Here is a 16570-nt window from a genome sequence, read left to right on the forward strand (position 1 = left end):
CATACTTTTCTTAATTTTGTAGTTAAGATCAAGTATGATATTAAAATAATTTTTTTATAGGGGGAGTTTAGTGGCTTGCTGCTAGGATTCTTGAGAGCATTGCACTATTACATGAGTTTGGCACACCCTTACCCAATTTATAGCCTCACTCATGAGTTATTCGGGTCTCGATTTGAAAAAAGTTCGTTTGAGATTGTTCGATTAATTTAACGAGTCGAGCTTGAGCTTGATTTCGAGCTCGAAAACATTATCGAGCCGAGCTTGAGCTTAATAATATTCAGTTCATGAGGTTGCGAATATATTCATTTAGAGGCTTGCGAACGTGCTCATTAAGAGGTGTGCATTAATGAACCGAGTTCAAACTAAGTTCGTTTAATTTTTAAACAGGCCATTTTCGAATCGAGTTTGAAGAAAGCTTGTTTAACTTAAACAAGCTATTTTTGAACCGAGCTCAAGCCGTTTGCAAATTATTTAATTCCATTATGAGCCGAGCTCGAGCTTAAGAATTAAAGTTCAAATTGAACTCGAGCTGAGTTTAAACTTAGGTAAAACAAATTGAGCTTGAGCTCGAGCCTCCTACTTAGTTTAATTATATCCTTATCAATGCTCTTAAACATTAATTTTATATACTATATTGAGAGTAGTGATTTTTTTAATAAAAATTATATTTTTTAAACATATTTATGTTAAAAAATTACTGTTTTCAAATATATAAAACTGATATTTGAGGGCATGAATATAATCAAAAGAATTAGATGAACATATAGGATATTATTTCATGTCATTTTGAACTCTTTAGATCTATAAGTCAGTTTTGACCAGTTTCAGTCAAAATTGATTGATGGATTTAAAGAGTCCGGAATAACATAGAACCAGATTTTATGTGTTCGTTTAGTTCTCATTATATTGATGCTATCGAATACCAATTGACTTATTATATTGAAAACAATGATTTTTTAAATACGAATTAGATTTTTGAACATATTCATTTAAAAAAAATCACCGCTCTCAATATAGTGTATCAAATTAATGTTTGAGAGCATGACACATGACTTAGTTTCATATCATTCTTAGCTTTCTAAGTCCATTAGTAAATTTTGACCGAAATCAACTATGGACTTAGAGAGTTTGGAATGATATGAAATCATGTCCTATATGTTTGTCTTATTCTCCATTATATTCATGCACTCAAATATCAATTTAATATATTATATTGAGAACGATGATTTTTTGAATATAAATTAAAATTTTTAATCGATTGTTACAGTATAACAATCAATTCAGGATTTACTGTGTTGATGAACAATATTCCGAATTGATTTCTACTATGTAATAGCCTATTAGAATAAATATGAAGGGATAAAATGGATATAAAAAAAGTTGATTGGATAATTTTAAAACTTGAATAGTTGATTTAGATATTCCGGAATATTATCCAAGTTTGGTAATTTTTAGGATAGAATTATATACTAGTTTACATTTCATAAAAATTTATAATAGAATAAAATACCATATTTTAGTATGTAATATGGTAATTTTAATTTGAATTACTTACATGAGTTTACTTAAACATGGTTAAATTAGTTGGGGCGCAAAGTGTAAAAGTTTGAAAGTATTTACGAGAGTGGCTTTTGACGAGGTGAAGACTTTGGGTGGGGCGAAGTGGATAAATAACAAAATGGACTGAGCACTTGCAAGTTGCAACGCCATTTAATCCGTCACCGCATCGCCGGAGCTCCTTGAAAACCCTAGCAAGTTCAGCGTCGCTTCGCCGCCGCTTCTTGTAGCTGGCGATCCCATGGATCCAAGGAGGCCCAGCCGCACCGTCAGCGATCCCAAAGTCCGCCAGGTCGGCTTCGTCACCCCCGCTGCAACAACGCCGCCACCACGCTCCGTCTCCGACGCCCTTGTCTCCTCCTCCTCCGCGGCCGCTGCGTCCTCTCCTCCCACCGGGACGTCTCTCTCCCCCGTCATGATCCCTCCGCCCCGCCATGGCGCCTCGGACGGCCTCCCCGCTCGCGGCACCGTCCCTCTTGCCGTCCCCAATTCCGGCTCGTTGCTCCGCCGAGATAACCTTCAGATTCTGGTAGGTGCCCACGACCACAACGAGACGGAAGTTGTTCTTGGGACGCCCCCAATGACGTCGCCTTCCAGCAGGATCCACGACGGAGTCTCGGAGTTCTCTGACAATGCTTCTATGTCTCCGTGGTATGGTAGGAGCGATCCGGACAAGCTTGCTTCGTCCTTAGCAGGGAGAAACAGTGAATTAATGATGTCGAAGTCTGTCGGTGCTGGTGGTGGGAGTGGCGGTGGTCATACTCCTAAGAGCCCTCTGACGACTGCATCGGTTGTGAAGACACTCCCTGGCATTTCAGGTACCAGTATTTTTATTTCAAACAACTGTTAACTTCATCTGCTCATTATTTTTACCAACCGATTATATATTGTTGGAATGCCCCTGCTCATTATTAAACTTTAGTTTGACTAATGCATTTTGGTCAAGTACTGAGTGACGCAATCTAGTGGAATTGCATGTTAGTAGGTATACAACATCTTCGGATCCAGCCTTCTTGCATAAGCACAATTTGAATAACGCATTTTGGTCATGCACTGAGGGAAGCAATCTAGTGCAAGTCATGTATGTAGATAGATATAAATCATCTTGGAGCTGAAGAAAGCTAAGATGATAATGCCCAGCTTGCTCACTCAAGGCACAATTTGCCTAGCTCTTATTGAGGTTGCTGACCTAGTGAAGGTGCAGGATGGATTAGATGTTCTAAGCGTTAGTAACAACTAGGACTCCATGAGCTGCTGCCATTTCCCTATGTTTTTTTTGAGATCATATCTTGTGATCAACTACCAAAATCACGGCCCATATTTGAAAGTTGACTTCAAGAACTGCTATCAATCTATCCATTTTGGGTTTTCATATCTTGTAAATAACTACCAAAATCACAGTCCACATTTGAAAGTCAACTTCCGTTTTTTTGTAGAATGGTATAAGTAGTAATTCTAGAGGCAAGAATAATGGTGCTAAAGATATGATATCAAATTTCATCTCTAATGTTTCACTATTGAGGGTTCAGTTTATACTTTACTTGGTTTGACCTCATTGTATTATAATCTTGTTTCCATGTTGTTATGTTCAGAATTACATGTCTCATCCTTATATTATTTGACACATTCGCATTGTGTATCCTTATTGGTTGCTCCCAAATCCTGGATTAGCATAGTTCTTTGTAATTGGTGGTATAAACTGAATTTCACTGCTATCTCTATTTACAATTAGTGCATCTTTCAGAGAAACAAGGAGGAGCATTGGGGATACAAAATGATTTGGCAGAGGCACCAATGCCACTAAAGGAGAAAACAACAAAAGCCGAGCGGCGTGCTCTCCAGGAGGCCCAACGTGCTGCAAAAGCTGCTGCAAAGGAGGCTGGTGAGGCGCTGATCCATTTTCTTGAGTTTTATAGTTATCAAAGCTGGAGCTGATTTTTACACTTTGTTCCTTACATTGCTACTTCATATCATGGATTCATGATGTTATTTTGTTTAAATAATCCTTAGCTTCCTTTATACTCTTTGTAAATATCAATGAGTTCATTGCTTTGACTTTCATGATGTTTTCATGTACTTTTCAGTTTTGATCTAGGTGTAAAAACTGATTCAATTATGGTTTCACTTTGGTCTGTGCTTGGGACATGAAGTCCACCACTTTTATTGTATTTATCTACTATGATTTCAGTCTGAACTCTTAGTTGTAAATTATGCACAGCTATATCTGGACCTGCTGATATAGATTATTCCATTATATTTCTTTTGATAAAAAAGAAAGTCAACATTACCTTTTTATTGAAACATTTATTCTCATAAAAAATGTACAGTTCGAGATATTTTGTACCCTCATCATCTGTGTTAAAAGAGAAATCATTGATACTTAAGGTTTGTCTGTTTGCCTAACTAAGTGGATTTGAGTAGTTTCTCTTATTAGGGACTATGTTAATTTCCCCCCTCTTTTTTCCTTATTCAACCATGAAATTCTATAGATATTGGTTACCATGTGTAACCAAATATAGAATTTATCTTCTTGTCATTACCTTTTTGTTTGGTTTTCTATTTGCATATTTAAACTTAAACTATGCCTAGCTTTCAACTTCTATAGGAGGTGGAGTTCCTGCTAACACACAGCAAGCTAAATCAGTTAAACCTTCACAAAAGAAGGATGCCCCTCAAGTTACAGCTCCATCTGTATCTTCCGAAAAGAAGATTGTCGATCGCCCCATTGAAAAAGATCGCAAGAAAGATGTTCCTCCTCCACGTATGCAATTTGATGATAAAAATAAGGTTGAGAAAGTGAAGCGGCGAGCAATGGTTAACCAATTTGAAACAAAAAATAGAGTTGAATTGTTCCGACATCTGCCTCAATACATACATGGAACTCAGCTTCCAGATCTTGAAGCAAAGTTTTTTCAACTTGATGCAGTCCATCCTTCTGTTTACAAGGTACCATACACATTTTCACTTTTGTGATCAGTAGAAAATTGAGGTTCTTTCTAACTTTGCCAAGGCCATTAGGAGTATAGTATTGCTTAATAGGGTAGTCAACGCTGTTAAGAGCATTAGGGTAATACAGTATTATGTAGTGGGTCTTATATATTTATATATATAATGGTAATGATCTTACCCTCAAATTTTACATAGTATTAAACATGCTACTAAATTTGAAACCATGGATATTAATCTATTAGTGAGAAATCTGCAATATGATGGGTGTTCCATTTATCTAGGTTTGTGATGCAGTCTAAAAATTATTGATAAGTGTAGGATTTATTTTAAATCTTAAAGTGATATATTTTTTAATAAGTTTATTTAACTTTTAGTTTTTTTTTTAAATTTCCAGTTTGTTATGAAAGATAGGCATTTTTTTTGATGACTTGGTTGAATTATGAATTTTTTAAAAAGGGGATTATGATCCAATGTAATAGGTTTCCTTTGTGACATTGAGTTTGGAATTAGTTTCAATTTTATATTTTTAATGTTCTCGTGTTGCATGAATTGGCATCAAAGCTAAAATTTCTAAGTTTGTTCTTTTACCCTCCTCTCGTGCACAACAACCAATTGCTTCCTTGAACACAATTTCTCTTCTTGATCCCAAGCTTGAGTGATTTAGTTATCCATCTCGGAGTGTTGTCCTTGTGCTTTTCTCCACCGATGCATTGGTCAAACCATGAAAATAAATCTAATAAATCTAGCCAAGAAAGATCTCTCCTTTGTTTATTATTCGCAATGAAGCCTATGTCAGTTGTTGTTAGGCTATCATACCCTTCTTTTACCAAAAACCCATGACAATTTCCTTCTCTATCTTCTTACATTAACCTTCCACGATAAAGTCATAACATTTATCTCAACTCGTCGCTTGTATGGAGAAACCCCTCGTCCAAGTTGTCTTCTACTGCCGCTTAGAAAAACCATGATTTGAAATCTCATACCATGCAAACATTTGGAACATATTGTTCCAATAAATTATTGAAACTCAATACTACTTGACATTGATAATGTCTCCTATGTTATTATGCCAATCACGTTGATGAATATTGTTCGATATTAGCTCTCGACAACCCTTGGCATGCTAAAACAAAAGTCAATTGAGATAATATTGTTATTTTTTTTGTACATTTCTCCATACAAAATAATATCAAAATTGTACCATTCTAGATGGTAAAAATATTTTGTTATAGTTGTCTTATTTTCTTTTTCTTTTTCATCCCATCCCTTCTTTCACCTTTAATTTGCTATCGACACCAAATATTAGAACCCTTGCACGATATCGAAACACTATTGTTACAATCAAAAACTGAAATATCGGTACCACTCGAGATTTGAACCATCACTCGAGAGTTTGAACCTTGGAAGGAACTTCTTCCATCATCACCTCCTTCCCACACCACTCCACTTGTATCTTGCCTTTATGTTGATGCACCCTGTAGATGCAAAGATAGCAATATAAGGTATACATATGCATTTATTAGTCCTAGAAATTCCATAATGACTCCTATAAGGACATCTACATTTATTCTTCCTATGAGAAAAAATGTTTATTTAACTTATATGTTGACTTTGTCACAGAAGAACCACAGGAAAGTACTTCTATCCCTAGGTCAAAGCTAGTGATTTTAGACTCATTTGAACAGGCGATCAAAAAGAAGGGAGAACCAAGTCAATGCTTAATTTTGTGAATAACATTAAAGAAACTATATTGATTCCTCACTCATTAGAAGGGCCACTTGAGAAAGGATGCTCAACAAACATTCTGACGCAATGTTGCTTATGCTCGAAAAGAATTAATAAAATGTTAACAACTCACCTGGAGTCAAGATCTCCTTGGTTGGGGAGAATGATGTGATTCAAAAAATCTAAAATTTAGGTTTGTTATAAAGTTTTAGAGTTTAAAATCTTTGTTAATATATTAAAATTTTAAAAGGTTGTTTTAAATTTCAAAAGTTCTTATCATTTTTAGAGATAAGTTAGGGAATTTTTTTAGATGATTTGATTGCATTATGAGATTATGAAAAGAGTTTAGGATCCCAACTGATATTTGTTCTTTGATTTATGATTTTTTTGAGGGTTTGAGATTAGGCTACACTTGAGGTTCCGTTGCTGCATTAATTTGATTATATATATTTATTTCATGAGCGAGTTATATATATGGATACACCTCTAGTAATAATCAGGATATTTAATCACTTAGTTTTTTCTTCCTAAGGAAGCAGAGGGAAAGTGCTGTTGGGAAAGTATTTCTGTCACTTTATTTTCCTTTTGATTTCCTTCCCTGCGAGGAAGCACACACATACATGTCAAATTAATATAGGGTTGAGTTAGATTTGATGCGAGATTCAAGCCTCAAGGAGACTTTAACACCTCAATGTATCTGTTGATATTGCTGATTATTTGTATTGGTTCTTAATTCCCAGATGTCAGTACCATTAACTAAGCTTAGAAAATTTGAGCTGCATGATTCATGGCAATCAAGTTAACTATTCTGTTGTTTCATTAGGCTTGGTGTAACATGTAAGATCCAAACTACTTTCAAATTAGTTTTTGTAGTTGTTTGAGCATCCAAGGGGGGGGGGATTGCTTATAAACCTTATTTCATTGTTATCAGACATTTTCTTATATGAGAAGGGTTAGTAGTATGATTGAAGCTTTATGTGTTTGTTAATTGAAGTGCCTTTATTTCTTCGAATTTCTTAGGAATTCTTGATTAGCAACCATCACTTAATTTTTTGATTAGGCAAAAAATCAAAAATGAAAATCACCCACAAGAATCTATTGTTAGTCGATCAAGCCAGGATTGATGCTTGACAATAGAAGCTATACATCTTTCAAGCAACTAATCGAAAAAATCGGGAACATAAAAATGATCTATATATGGTATTCGTTGACCTAGCAAAATTTTATGATTGAATCTCAAGAAAAATTATATGGGGAATTCTAGAAAAGAAAGATATTAGCGTAACATATGTGCACTAATTAAAGATATGTATGATGATATAATGACACGAGTGAGGACTTGATTAACCGAAGCATTTCTCATGAAGATAGGATTACATCAAGGATCATCCCTATCTTTTTTCACTGATCATGGATGAATCCAAGACACGGTACCATAGTGCATATAGTTTGCAGATGATATTGTTTTATTAGATGAGACATGTGATAGAGTAAATGCCAAACTCAAATCTTGGTGGGAAACACTAGAAGCGAAAGGTTTTGCGCTTAGTAGAATCAAAATAAAATGTATGGAATTTAAGTTTAGCAATATTAGACATAATTAGACAAATTGTTAAGATAGGAGATGACGAGTTGTCTCGAACTAAGAGCTTTAAGTATTTAGGTTCATTTTTGCAAAAGGATGGAGGGTTTAGAGAGAGATGTTTTACATAGAATACAAGTATATTGTTGAAATGGAGGAGAGCGTCGAATGTTCTATGTGACCCTTAGAACTTAAAATGAAGTTCTACAGTTAGACCTGTTATATTATATGGAATTGAATGTTGGGGTACGACTTGAACACATAAGTAGAAGATGAGAGTTGTAGAGATGAGGATGTGAGGATGGATATGATAAGAAATAAGAGCATTAGAAAGAATGTCGGGTTACATCTATTGAGGGAAAACTCCAAGAGACGTATTAAAAATGGTATGAACATGTACGATAAATAAATGCTTCAGTTAGGTGATGTGAAACTATGACAAATATGTACATCAAACGAGGAAGAGAAAGACAAAAAAAGCTTGGTTAGCAACAATAAAATAAGATAAAATTTATTTAAATATAGATAATGATATAGTAAGAGCATCCGCATTGGTGGGTTCCGCTGTCCATTATATTAACACCTTCATTCTCTCACATTTATTTTAACATTAACACTCATTATTTGTGGGTCCCGCTGTCCACTCATTCATCTTATTTTTATTTTACATTAAATAAATACAATTTCAATTTTATTTACACAATTTAAGTGATTATTATTTAAAATAAATAATAATAATATTTTTAAATATATTTATTACATAAAATATTTTTTTCTTATTTTATGAGTGCCATTTATTTAAAATTAAAATATTATTATAAATTTGAAACAAAGGAATACAACATATAAAAAAAATCACACTTGCATAAAAATTAAAAAACAACATATAAATTAAACATAAAGAGAAACTATAAAATACTAATTCAAGGATTGTTATTGTATTGTGACTAAATATGTTCAACTAAGTCAGCATGTTGGTGATACACATAACTATCATGTAGTTTGGAATTTGTCGGAGATAATCATGAAATCCTCGGTTTGAGCCTTGGATGGGTTGTGCAGGTTAGTCACCTTCATCATTGTACTAATTTGTCATGTGACCCCCTTATCTTCAACAATCTTGTTATGCAAAATAATGCATGCTAACATAATATGTTTTAACTTTTTTTCTGTACCAATAACGAGCTGGACCTCTAACAATTTCCCATCAAGCTTGGAGCACCCTAAATGCTCGTTCAACATCTTTTCTTGCAGCCTCTTGTTTTTCCTTAAACAACCTCCTTTTGGAATCTTCTGGGCAAGGAAAAGCTTTCACGAAAGTAGTTCATTCCAGATATATTCCATCTGTTAGATAATACCCCTTCATATATTGTCTCGTTGACCGTAAAATTAATCTCCGGGGCATTTCCTTGCAAGACGTTATTGAATATGGGAGATTCATACAACACATTAATATCATTACGTGAACTTGCGACACCAAAGAATGCATGTATATCCACAAGTCTTGAGACGTGACCTCTTTAAGCACGATTGTTGGTTATCCATAACCTCTTGTAAACTGGCCTTTCCAAGCAAATGGACAATTTTTCCATTCCCAATGCATGCAATCAAAGTTGCCCAACATATAGGGAAGTCATGCCTCTCATCATGCATTTAAAGAAGATATTGAATATTATCAGCATTCAGCCTTCTCAAGTATCGATCACCAAATAGTTCAACCACACGACCGTAGAACTGAAAAGACACTTGATGGCAGTTGATTCACCCATGCGTAGGTACTCGTTAAGATGGTTGGCTAGGACTCCATAAGTCAATTGGCGAATCGCAGTTGTGCATTTTTGTAGTGATGACAAGCCTTTTCTTCTTGCAGCATCGTCCCTTTGTTGAAAATATGATGAACGACTCTCGAGTGCATTCAGTATGCAACAAAATAAATCTTTTCGCATGCGAAATCGTCTTCGAAATATTTGATCTTGATACATTGGGGTTGTGGGGAAATAATCATTGAAGAGCCTCACACGCCCGACTTCATGATTTCTTTTGATGAACCTTTTTCTTTGCCGCACCTCGTTATTACTTTGATATGCTTCTATTATTTGTCGGCTTTGTTGAAGTATCAATGACATTAGCTTATTCCCCATATCAAACCTTCGTCAACAACTTCAATTTGAACTTTGTTTTCACTTGCCGAGTCAGAGCTAGCGCTACTTGAATATTGAGACATTTTGGAGGAAATAAATTCAAGTCTATGTGTTTGCCAAATGGTATGTTCTTAGAATAAAGAATTGTATAGCACAAGGTGTCTATTTATTTTTTTCTTGTCAATCGCTATATTCCAACGGCTACATTACAACAACTATATTACAATGACTACTTTGCAACAACTTTATTAATTGACCAGGAATTGCACATTAATTGAAAAGGTATAATAATAGAAAATTACATTAATTGAAAAATCCAATAATTGAAAATGACATTAATTGAAAAGTACATTAATTGAAAAGTACAAAAATTGAAACTTACAATAAATGAAAATTACAATAAATGAAAATTACATATTCCATCTCCTCCTAATCTCTTGACATATATGTTCGTGGATAATCAGTTGCCCCTTTGTCATTTGCGAAGTGTCCTTCGAAAGGATTGCATATTCCTTTAGTTGAACTTTAGCTAAGGCAGCTTTTACTTTAATCTGCAGCTTTTGCTTTCATCTCCTCAACTTCGAGTTGTTTTTGTTTCATTTCAACTTTAGCTATTTTTATGCTTGTATACTTAGTAAACTTTGCAAATATATTGTCCAAATTTGTTGTCATACCTTCAATGTCTGATTTCATTTTGCCTTTTCCTTTTTTTTTGATGCATTCTGACCGATTGGACAAGTTTCTTCGTTTAGGTCTAATGTAGACTCATATATTGGTTAGATGAGGTTTTACTTGGCCCCGACTTCGAAGTCCTTGCCTTCTTCGTGCTAACAAGGTGATCAACAAACTGTGGAGTAAACATTGGACGGTTTTTTATGATTCTCCATACATGTTCGAGATTAAATGCAATGTTGTTATTTTACTCACGATTTTTTTTCATACGCAAGCCGCAATATATCCTCATCACTGTGGTCATACGATACACATTATAAATACTATTGTAATTTGCATTGAAGCAATATACTTTTTTTATATGGTATTTGCCAGTGCGATCGTATGACACTTGCAATTCTACTGGGTGTACCTGGAGGACGATTTTCATTGTAGTAGCTTGCAACACGTCCCCAGAAAGCATCCAGATCATTGTCGATGATTGGATCATCGCTGATAGTGATAGATGATCTTGCTAAAATCTCGTCTTCAATCTTACTTCATCCGCAACACCAGAATCTGCCTTCTCCAAATTTGCGAGTTCAATTGGGGATTCACGGTCAGACAGTTGAGCCTCTGGAACAAAAGTTGAAGTAAACGGTTCATTTTCCGTCAAAGATGCATGTGTATTAGATGAATAATTTTGTGGATATGGATTAGATGGATAATTTAGTGGATATAGGCCATATGGATTATTTGGTGGATATGGAAAATATGGATAATTTGGTAGAATTTGTGAATTTTGGAAAGAAGCATTTTCTTTTGGCAATTTTTGGTAATTCACTAAATTTCTAAAAAAATCCTTGGTTATTTTCATCCATTTTGGAGGGAAATAGGATTATAGAAATAAATATTCAAAATAAAATTGAGATGATGAAAATAGTAGAGAAGATTTTTAGAGGGATTTAGGTGTTTGAATGATTGAAATAAGTTGTGTAAGGTGATGAGTATTTCTAGATGAAAATTTATTTTTTATTATTAAAATAGCCATTAACTAGCCATTTAATTTTTTTATTTTAACCTCATCAAAAATAGTTTGGCAATAAAATACCATCAATTTAATTTTGTTCGGTTGGTTTTTAATTTAAAATTTTTAATTTTTTTAATAAAAAAATATGGGAGGGCACCCATGTGGCCCTCCCATTGTGTACTTTGAACCCATGTGAGTTGGGCTAGCCCTGTGTCAAGGCGGCCGCCTAGGCAGGAGGCGAGCATCAATCGCACCGCCTCAGATTGAGGCGATGCTTTAGACAATAACTCATCTTCTTCCGCCACCACCATGCTTGGAGTCACCGTTGCTACCGTTTTGCTACCGCGACACGTCTGGATGCATGGCTTAGGCCCGACGATGAGTTCGGATGCGTTGCGCAAGGCCGGACATGGCATCTGGCCCTATGACGCGTCTAAAGGTGTCGTGCAATCCCGGACGCGTCGCCCGAGCTTGGCGACAGGCCTGGAAGCGTCGCTCAAGCCCAACGATAGGCCTCGACACGTTGCTCAGGCCAGTGAGGTGTTCGAACCCGTCGCGCGGTCTCGACGATGTGTCAAACTTGTCGCCTGACTGAAACAGAACACACGAGTAAGTTGTAAGTTAGAGTTTAATTAAATTACTTTATGTTAATAATTTTAATCAACTCCGAGATAATTTAAATAGACTTAATTAAAATCTAATAAATTATCCTATTAATTTAATATATATATATATATATATATATATATATATATATATTAAATATTTAGATTAAATATTTAATTTTTAATTAATATATTTGATTAAAAGTAAATATTTTAAAAAATAATGATTATTTATAATATTATGCATAAAAAAGTAAAAAAAATATTCAACCGTCTAGGCAATAGCCGGTCATTGACCGCCATGCCACCGCTTGCCGCCATTTATAACACTGGGTTTCTTTCTCTAGCGCTTGCATGCACGCACCAGAGTGAGAGTTTTTATTTTTTATATAAAATTTTTTTTGAATGTGTTCAGGGACATGGTGTTCTGTGAGTCGTATAACACTTATACCTGCTCATATTGGTTTTAACACCAATTGAGTGTTATAACATCCAACAAATTCCACCAAAGTGTAAGCCCTAAGGGATAGAGCTCAATGACATAGAAGGATCCATATACCCGACCCCACCTAGTGGGAAGATTTGGTGGTTGTTATTGTCATCGAAGTATCCATTATTCTGTTTGCTTCCTATTCCTACTTTTGTAAAATCTTTTTCGAGTTCATTACTATGTTATCTCAAGTGATCCTATAGTTAGTGAAACATTTTTACATCTATAATAACAGGGAATCTTTTACAAATACAATTTTACAATGAATATAACAAAAAAGACTTCTTTGTACTTTTTATAAAAGCAATAAATAACTCAAATGCTATGCAATACAGTTTTGAAAGACATAATGAACATTGCAATTTATATTAAATCAAACCCAACCATATTTTGTCTCTTTAAAATATTGTAAGCAATTCTCCATGGATATTTTATATGTAAATTTTCTTCTCAGTATGATTTATTTTTATGCCCATTTAATGAATTACCCTAACATTTTTTTAAATCTATCCTGTAAAATTGCTCAAACACTGAATTTTCTTTTGAGCAATGATGTACAGAATTCCCTCATTGATCTGGCTTTGCACTTGTCCTCAGGTTGGACTCCATTACTTGTCTGGAAAGATATCTGGTGGCAATGCTCGTTGTATTGCGATGCTTCTAGCATTTAAAGAGGCAATTAATGACTACTCTACACCTCCTGAAAAAGCTTTTGGCCGAGATCTGACCACAAAAATTAGTAGTTATATCTCATTTCTGATTGAATGTAGACCTCTTTCAATTAGCATGGGAAATGCTATCAAGTTTCTAAAGCATAGGATTGCTAAATTACCACTTGCTATGTCAGAATCAGACGCTAAATCGAGTCTCCAATCTGATATTGATCGTTTCATAAATGAGAAAATAGAAATTGCTGATAAGGTTATAGTTAGGCATGCTGTTGCCAAGATCAGAGATGGGGATGTTCTTCTAACATATGGACTATCCTCTGTTGTTGAAATGATATTAGTATATGCCCATGAGCTTGGTAAAGATTTCCGTGTTGTGATAGTTGATTCACGTCCCAAACTTGAAGGGCAGGTATTGCTCCGAAGACTGATAGCCAAGGGACTTAACTGCACATATACGCATATAAATGCAATTTCATACATCATGCATGAAGTCAAGCGGGTTTTTCTAGGAGCTGCATCAGTACTCTCTAATGGAACAGTTTACTCAAGAGTGGGGACAGCATGCGTAGCTATGGTTGCAAAGGCATTCAATGTTCCTGTTTTAGTATGTTGTGAGGCATATAAATTTCATGAAAGAGTGCAGCTAGATTCTATATGTTTCAATGAGCTAGGTATACTTGCAAGTTGGATTTGCTACTTAGATTTTTTAATTTACTTATCTTGCAAAATTGTTCTGCGCAACTGCTTTTTGCGTTTCTTTGCAGGTGATCCAGATGTATTTTTGAAAGTTCCTGGTCATGTTGCATCAAATTACCTGGAAGGTTGTGTTGACAATGACAATCTGCAGCTTCTAAATCTCAAGTAGGAAATATTTTGCCTTGCCAATAATTTAAGTATCAGGTTCCTTATAGGTGCAAAAGAAAACCTCAATTTTTTTTATTGACAGCTACGATGCCACACCTTCTGATTATGTGTCAATGATTATCACTGATTATGGAATGGTGAGTTTCACTTTAATGTTATTTTATGGTTAAGTTTTTCCATATTGCTAGAGTATGCAACACACTTAAGTAGCTACCCACAAGGGTGTCTGGCATATGCTATCATAAATTGCAAATAGTGGTCATATCTAAATGCTAAAGCAAATTTTAGTACTTAAAGTTGCTTAATGGAGTTACCAAACACTTTTATCTAGAAGATATTCTTTGACTCCCTCATTGCCAACAAAGCAAGGGCATTCATATTCAAGGTTGGTGGATGGGAACACTCTTCTCAGTTCACTTAGTATCCATTTAAGTTGAATGAGATTATTCTATCTAATAATTTGATCTTGAGGTGGATCTATAGAGTTAAATCAGATCTAGCATTCATATTAAACGAAAAGTTGTTTATTTTCTTATATTAGGCAGTTAGCTCAATTTTACCATCATATTTTGACTTTGAGTCTTAACTATTGCTGCCACATGATATCCAAAATAATGCTGATGACATATAGGTTGTTTGCAAAGATTAAAGTGGCAATATCATCTATTAATTCCATGTTATAAGGTGAAGGCCTGTATCATAATCATCAAGCTATGCAACGTTATATCACTATTAATATTCAAATCAATTGAATTATTTTTTATTACATTGACTAAAGGATTTTTTTGTCTCTCTCTACCTACTACATCTTAAGTCTAATTGATTCAACTTTTTTTTTAACTATATAATCTTTTAGACGCCTTTTAACTTGTTTGTAACATCATATTCTATTTTCTCTTATTTATATATTTTATCATCTACCTATTAGAGAGAGTCCTTTCTCTTTGATATTACACGGACAACATCAGACTATGTTATGATGAATTTTTCAATAGATGTTTATTTTATGCTTACTTCTTTTGTGTCCAATGTTTACTTAATGCTTTTTTTTTTCTTATGCAGCTCCCTCCTACCAGTGTGCCAGTTATCGTGAGAGAATATGGCCCTGATAACTTGTGGATATAAAAGTTATTTTCTCCAACTGGCCTCACTATGGGATAATTTGCAATATGATGTTTTTAGTCTCATTTTGTTGTTAATGAGTTAAATTACTTGACATACTCATGTAAGTTCATATAACATTTCTCATGTTTCCTTTCTACTTAATATGATGGCAACTATTTCTTGCCTTTGCTTGTTTCAAACTAGCAAATACGAACCAGCAAAGAATGGGATCTCACTGCCTTCAAGGTTTATCTTAATTGGGATTTCTATCCTTGACTCTTTCTTTATATATACTGCAGGAAAGTGTTAATTTGTCCTTCACCTTGGGACTATACTCACCCTTGGCTGCCTCTGGCTGCCCAAGTGATTGCCTCAGGCTCTTACCCTGCCTCTTTCGTTACAAGTAGGGCTGTAAACGAGCCGAGCCGAGCCGAGCCGAGCTTTGGGGTGTTCAAGCTTGTTTGATAAGATAATCGAGCCGAGCCGAGCCGAGCTTAAAATGAACCAAGCTTTTGAAATGAGTGTTCAAGCTTGGCTTGGTTTATTTTTTATGAGCTTAAGTTTGTTTGAAGCTTGGCTTGAGCTTGGTTCGTTTAGATGTTATCAAGCTCTCAATTCAAGCTTGGCTTGAGCTTGGCTTGGGCTTGGTTCGAGCTTGGCTTGAGCTTGGTTTGAGCTTGGTTCGTTTAGATGTTATCAAGCTCTCGATTCAAGCTTGTTTGATTGTTTGAAATTTTTAATTGTTTGATTAGTTATTAAAATTGATAATTTAAATTTATTTATTTTATTTTATTATTTATTTAGCATATTGAAAGAGTTTTATTAATAAATATGGTTCGTGAATATTGTTCACGAACGTTGTTCACGAACATTGTTCACGAACGTTGTTCACGAACGTTGTTCACGAACGTTAACGAGCTGAACACATATGTGTTCAAGCTTGTTTGTTTAGTTTAACGAGCTGTTCAAGCTTGTTTGTTTAATTAATCTTATGTATATTGAACGAACATAAACAAGCTCTTACCAAGCCGAACACCAAGCTTGTTCACGAACGCTTGGTTCATTTACAGCCCTAGTTTCAAGAAGTTGCTCAAGTCCCAGGCCCTGGGCGGCCACCAGAATGAACACAAGGAGAGGAGCATCAGCTGGAACCCTGATTATCTCTACCTCCATCCCTCTTCCTCTGCTCCCTTTCCCATTC

At 34.9% G+C, this 16570-nt stretch overlaps 1 protein-coding gene across 1 annotated transcript; it reads left to right on the forward strand.

Annotated features, from left to right (window-relative positions):
* Positions 1-1687: 1687 nt before the first annotated feature.
* LOC121995912 (translation initiation factor eIF-2B subunit delta-like) lies at positions 1688-15569 on the forward strand. The gene is made up of 7 exons (XM_042549689.1): positions 1688-2375; positions 3302-3439; positions 4163-4503; positions 13328-14072; positions 14166-14262; positions 14348-14402; positions 15328-15569. The coding sequence occupies exons 1-7, from the start codon at positions 1799-1801 to the stop codon at positions 15388-15390; spliced, it is 2016 nt and encodes a 671-aa protein (XP_042405623.1). The 5' UTR covers positions 1688-1798; the 3' UTR covers positions 15391-15569.
* Positions 15570-16570: the final 1001 nt, after the last annotated feature.

This window comes from Zingiber officinale, chromosome 6A (assembly GCF_018446385.1).
Source record: "Zingiber officinale cultivar Zhangliang chromosome 6A, Zo_v1.1, whole genome shotgun sequence".
In the NCBI taxonomy this organism is placed as follows: Eukaryota; Viridiplantae; Streptophyta; class Magnoliopsida; order Zingiberales; family Zingiberaceae; genus Zingiber; species Zingiber officinale.

Coding starts and splice junctions, on each gene's coding strand:
- LOC121995912 (XM_042549689.1), top strand. CDS start 1,799: ATGGATCCAAGGAGGCCCAGCCGCACCGTCAGCGATCCCAAAGTCCGC. Junction 2,376..3,301: donor GACACTCCCTGGCATTTCAG/GTACCAGTATTT, acceptor TGCATCTTTCAG/AGAAACAAGGAGGAGCATTG. Junction 3,440..4,162: donor AGCTGCTGCAAAGGAGGCTG/GTGAGGCGCTGA, acceptor CAACTTCTATAG/GAGGTGGAGTTCCTGCTAAC.